At 45.0% G+C, this 5919-nt stretch overlaps 1 protein-coding gene across 1 annotated transcript; it reads left to right on the forward strand.

The window, feature by feature from the left end:
- The first annotated feature begins 1805 nt into the window (after positions 1-1805).
- LOC147609976 (uncharacterized) lies at positions 1806-4347 on the forward strand. The gene has a single exon (XM_086786857.1). It carries the CDS (start codon positions 2268-2270, stop codon positions 3834-3836), a length of 1569 nt encoding a protein of 522 aa, XP_086642983.1. The 5' UTR covers positions 1806-2267; the 3' UTR covers positions 3837-4347.
- The last annotated feature ends 1572 nt before the right edge of the window (positions 4348-5919 follow it).

Below are 5919 nucleotides of genomic sequence, written 5' to 3' on the forward strand. Positions count from 1 at the left end.
GTTAAATCCTTATGAGTCCAGAAATATACACCCCCTAATATTTGCGATTTGGGAAAACATTCTCTTTTTCTCAAAATTTCTATTAAACCTTGGTTTTTCATGGGTGAACACTACAAGTCATGTGAGGGGCTTTACAAACATAACCCAATCTATCCTATTCACTCATCCCACATGGGCAAGGGGTCTTCCTTATCCAACTCTCATGGGAGTACTTTGGAGAGTGGTTGACAATACTAGGATATGCATGTCGATATTGACATTTGTATATATAAAAAAAACACAAACTCGATCACGATAGTAATCATGCTATATGATGTATCTATCTTCCCCGTAATGCTCCATTAACCTAAAATTGAAACACCATTGGGGGACAAAGACTTGCATATGAAGATGGAAAAAAGGGCTCTACCAGCTAGATAATACACTGGTGACGAACATTACCTTTTGAGCTAGGAGTGATGGTGGGTGTGATGCTACTACTGATAGTCCCCTATGGTAGTAATATATAGAATACAAAAATGCCCTAGTTTCCACATTCATTATGATAAAAACCAATTGCAGAGGGAAATAAAGTAGAACAAAACAAATTTATGTGGCTCTGTGAGATCAACACATAGGATTTGTAGTATGTTGTGTAGCAACTGGTTGGCAACCATGAGAAAAACTTGCCGACTTAATTGGCTCAATATATACTATATTACAATGTGGGAGTTGGGAATAGTGAAGGGTTCTTTTTTTTTTTTTGTTTGTGAGGAGAAGAATACACACACTTTTTTTAACCCCTTTATGGAGTGAGGGCTAGAATCGAACCCACATCCAGGAGGAGAAAGGGTGCCATCTTATCCACCCGGCTATTGTCCCAACCCCTCTGGAAGTTGTTGCCGTACCCTTCAAGGCACAAGAAATGATAGAAAAAAAATCACATTTCAAAAGAAGTGCCATAGTTTGACCTTCCGAACTATGAACATATAAATATAGAGTTTCAGGAGAACCTCCACACCTAGCCTCAGGGCTTGAAGGTCTACCCTAACCTTCTCAATTTGAACTAGCTTGACTTTCAAAAATTAACTAAATACATATATGTTTGTGTAAAAGTTAGAGAAATTTTTAAAATAGAGGCCTTCTTAAGCAACCCTATTTTCTGGGAGGGTGGATCTAGTCCATCAGCTCAACAAGCATGCCATTCACCATATAGCTGCCAGGCATCGAGAACCCAGGGTCTCCATCATGGAACCCGTTACGCGAGGCTATTTTGTAAGAGGCCTTCTTCATGAGGTTTGATGGGCTTTGATGCCCTCTAAGGGCTTCAATACTACCGATGCTATGCAGCAATTTATGAAGGAGGGGTTGAAGAAAATTCGAATTTTGAAAATATTTTGGGGCTGATGCCTATTTTTCTTACAAAATCTTTAAAATCTAGGCTTGGGTGGGAAGAAATCGTACCACGTGGCGGTGTCAACACTCACGTGTGATAGGCCGCCGACCATACACGTTTTGCACTCTGACGTGGCAACCGCTTTGTAATTCTCGTGACAAAATTATCGAATGGTGTCTGCCACGTGTCCCTGGATCAGCCGCCCGTGCACTTACGTGGGCGGCAGACTGCGGGCAAAAAGGTGATGACATGGCGGCGGTGGCGTTCATGTGATTGGCGTCGGTGGGGCCCCGTGTTTTTTTAAAAAAAGCCGCTAAATTTGGAGACAAACCTCCAACCCAGGAGCCACCGCCTCCATGACTGGGTCAGAATCTAGCCGGTGGCCCGCCAAACTGTCAACGTTCATTTATCTTCTTTTACAACGGAGCTTATTTCGAGCTCTCGTGTCTGGCTATGGCGGACAGTTTAAATTGGACTCGAGAGCTTGGCCTCTTCACCTTCCTCCTGCTCACTTCCTTCTTAGAGTTTCTCTCAATCTCTCTCAAAACGCTCTATCCCTCCTCGCTTCTGAGACTCCATGCCTTGCTCGACCTGAGCTCTGGTTGAGAGCGGAGTTTCCAGACCCCATCATCGTACCTTCTCTTTGTCCCATGTGGTAAGTGTCTCTCTTGACTTACGTACCGCACCATTTTTTGAAACTGTGAAGCTCAGTGCAAGGTCCGTCTAGAAGGAAAGAGCCAAGTCTGGTTATGGGAGATGAAAGCAAGGCATGGTTTGGCTATGGCGGGTGAAAGCGGGGCAACAGGCTATGGCAAGTGAAACGAAGGCAAGTTCTGGCCATGGCGAGTGAAAGAAGCGCAAGGTCTGGCTGTGACGGGTGAAAGTCTTGGCTATGGCGGGGCAAGGCTTGGCAATGGCAGATCGAAGAAAAGTTTACGGAGCCTCAGAGCGAGCGGCTATGGCGGATGTGGAACGCCGCAACATAATGAACGGGCAAACAGCAGGCCTGAAACGCCTGTCTGCCAGAGCAAGCAAGGGCCCGACGACAACAATAACAACAACAGCTCAAGGGTGCTTTTCCTTCACCTTGTTAGCTCGCACAGTGATCGATCGCCTGCGAAAGCTCGGGATTACCGTAGCCAGGGGCCTGTCCGAGGAAGAGTTCAGCAGAATCGAAGCCCCTTTCGCCTTCTCGTTTCCGCCGGACCTGAAGGCCATTCTGCAGGAAGGATTGCCGTCGGGCGCTGGATTCCCAGACTGGCGATCGGCTGGCTCCAAGCAGCTCCGTCTGGCGCTCAGCCTCCCGGCTGCCGGAATCTGCTATGAAGTCGCCGGAGGCCGTCTGTGGCTGAAACAGTGGGGACCAAAACCCTGCGACACAGAGAAAGCTGTTCACATTGCAAGGTCTGCCCTCCGTAAAGCTCCAATTCTTGTCCCTGTTTACAGAAACTGCTACATCCCTGCTTCTCCCAACCTTGCCGGAAACCCTGTCTTTTTCGTCTGCCGTAAAGAGGTGTCGTACTGCGGCCATGACCTTGCCAGTTTTTTCGACAGCTTCTCACTGGATTCTGAGTTTCCGACTGCAAGCAGAGCTGCTTTTGTTTCCAATGTGAGAACTGCCGGAGATTGGAGGATGCCGGAGAAATGGCAGAGTTTCAGGTTAGAAAAACATATTAATTCTGCTAGATTTGAAAGGGTAGAAGAAATCGAACATGCAGAGATGGATCGAGAGTCACCCCCTGAATTGAAATGTGAAGAAAGCTGCAGACATTTGGAAGGTTGGGGAAGGAACTTGGACTCTCTGGCTAAGAAAACAGCAGTAGAAACAGTTCCCAGAAGAAGCTTTGAGATGACTTATAGTATGATTAAGGCCTTAAGATGCGTTGATCATAGCATGGACCTCTCGAATGACCATCACGGTGATGCTAATCACAGACGTGTAGTTTCTGAAAAAGCTCCATCACTTGGAATGCAATCGAGAAGGATAGAGTTTTGGACCGAGCTTGCAAAGAATAGGCAGAATGCCAATGACCATTCACCTTCACTTGATCACCTCTTCTCATGCACCACAGTGGATAGGGCCATAGAAAAAGATTCTGAAAAGCTAGAGAAACATGTTCCTGCTCCTTACTGGCTTGAGAGATACCTGGACGAGATGGCCATGGTGCTGAGAAATGCTGGGTGGAAAGAAGCTGATGTTGCTGAGATGTTTGGTGTTACCTCACCACCATTGGATGAGCCCATTTTACGCGTCAATCCCCTGAGCATCATGGAGGGGCTAGTTCTGTATGTGAATCTCCTCTCAGATATCCTCAGAAGAGCAGGCTGGAGTGCTCAAGATGTGGCAGAGTCTTTCGACGTGGATCTCTCCTTTGGTGAGCTGAAGAGACGCCCCCTATCAATCCCTCCTCACATCGCTACCAGGATAAGCAAGCTTGCAGAGCATGTTGGGCGTTTCTGAGACAATCAATCATGCAGAGTATGTTTTTGCAGAGTTACAATGTCAGGGTATATGCTCTCCCACATTATGCCTTATGCCTTATTGCATTCCACCCTTATGCCTCATTAAGTTTGTAGTATGTCATGTCTTGCACTGGATGGTAAGAGATCCCTCTTCTTTTCTTTTTTTGAGAGGGATACATTATATATTTAGTTATAGATGTCTGGCGGGATTCGAACCGGGTTCCTGCTTCAGCAAGTCCAATCCCCTCTTACCAATCAGGCTAGATGCTTGTGCACTCAGATCCCTCTTTCTTACAGATGCCATTAAGGAAATCCTCACACTCATGATACATGGTGACCTTTTGTATAGAACTTAACTAGCATAGTTATTAGTGAGTATACATTGTTTCACGGGCTGCTGAAAAGCATGGGTGGAGAAGTATCCAGTACCACCCTATGTAGACACAGAGTTAAGTTGTATAAAGCTCAAGCAATATAACAATTTTAGCGCTTTGTTGCATTGGAATTCATTCATCTTGTGGAATGTTGATCTGTTAGATGTAACAATTAATCCCAGCAGTTTTGCAAGCATATTGTCTGGTGCTAATTTGATGTACTTAACCCCCTTAAAGAATATGAAAAGGAGAAGAGAAGTTGTGTTTTGTACTGCAAGGACTGATGTCATACATGATCACACCATAGCAGTATGCTCTTCGTTACGAAACCTGAAGTTTTGAAGTTTTAATTCCTGGTTGTTGAGCGAGAGAGAGAGCTAGCTATCAGATTTATGCTCCCACGACGTATGATCCATAGTCATACAACCCACCAAAGTGCAGGGAATGGGGCTTGGAGTGAATCTCTCATTGACGAGAGCCTTTGAATGTCATGGCCAAGCTAGGGGACCAATTTGTAACATGTAATGGTGCCAAATGAGGTAAAAGCCTTCGAAACTTGGAGGGTTCTTTGGGTGCGTGCTTCACTACAAGCTCTCCACTAGATAGTGAGTCTTTTGGTGGGTGCTTCACTAGAAGCTCTCCACAAAAGATGGATTAGGAAAAGTGGGCCCACATCAACCCTTTTTGTGGAATGTGTGAGGAGCCATTTTTATGGAATGTGTGAGGAGCCATTTTTATGTAGGTGGTAGAATATTGTCATGTAGCTTGTAACGACATGTGTGAGTCGCTTGTAGCTGTGGTAGAGCTCGATCAGTCCACACGTCGAAGTGTGTGTGGCGAGTGTGTTTGAGGTTAGGGGTGACCCGGGTCACCTTAGTGGAGTGCTTGGATTGTAAATTGGAGTCTTCCATTGTGATTCAAATTTCACTAGTGCAATGTGTCAAATTTTGTACATTTTTTAAATTTACATGGCCTTTCTTTTGTTTTATTTTTCCTTCTTTAGTGTTTAACTTGAAACTAGTGTGCGAACAAGCTCTGAGAATGGTTGAAGGGGTTTCGAGGATTCGCATATGGCTCAAGCAAGCTAGTACTCGAGATAATTTGAACTTGAAACACACTTGGAGCATGTTCAAATCTAGTAAGAGGAGCATGAGGACTTACATGTTCAAATCTAGTAAGAGGAGCATTAGGTAAGTCCTCAATAAGGGTTAGCATTAGGAAAGTCTCCAAATAGGCGCCTCCACGTCAAGTTGGAGGCAGGATACTCACTTGAATGTCCATTCCCACTTGCAGCGCGTGCGAGAAAACGTTCTATGCCAATGGTGTCGCAAAAATGTGTCCCCTCTCCTCGTAACGGGCCCAAAAGAGCTCTAGGTTGCTCCACTTCGGCTTTCCTATCACATTTTAGGCTTTTATGGCTCCAACAGCACCCTCCAGCCAGTCGCTCTTGAAGTGTTCTTGAATTGGCTATCGGTGATGTAAAAGGAATTAATCCTGCTCTTTTGACTTTTTGGTTGTGCCATTGCTATCTTCACCATATCCAAAATCAGTTGGCTCTCTCTAAGGTCACTAGAGTACAAAGTGACCAAATGCTCACTACACCCTCTTTTCAAGAAAAAATCTCATGCATCATGCATCATTGGTTATTGTAAGAAAGTTGGTTAGCCATTAAAAATATGTTGCTCTTTATTGATGGTCTTTTGATCC

The sequence above is a fragment of the Cibotium barometz genome, chromosome 50 (genome assembly GCF_041138505.1).
Source record: "Cibotium barometz isolate CiBa-2024 chromosome 50, ASM4113850v1, whole genome shotgun sequence".
Classification (NCBI taxonomy): Eukaryota; Viridiplantae; Streptophyta; class Polypodiopsida; order Cyatheales; family Cibotiaceae; genus Cibotium; species Cibotium barometz.

What these genes read in the sequence shown, in the direction of transcription:
- LOC147609976 (XM_086786857.1), top strand. Translation starts at nt 2,268, where the DNA reads ATGGCGGGGCAAGGCTTGGCAATGGCAGATCGAAGAAAAGTTTACGGA.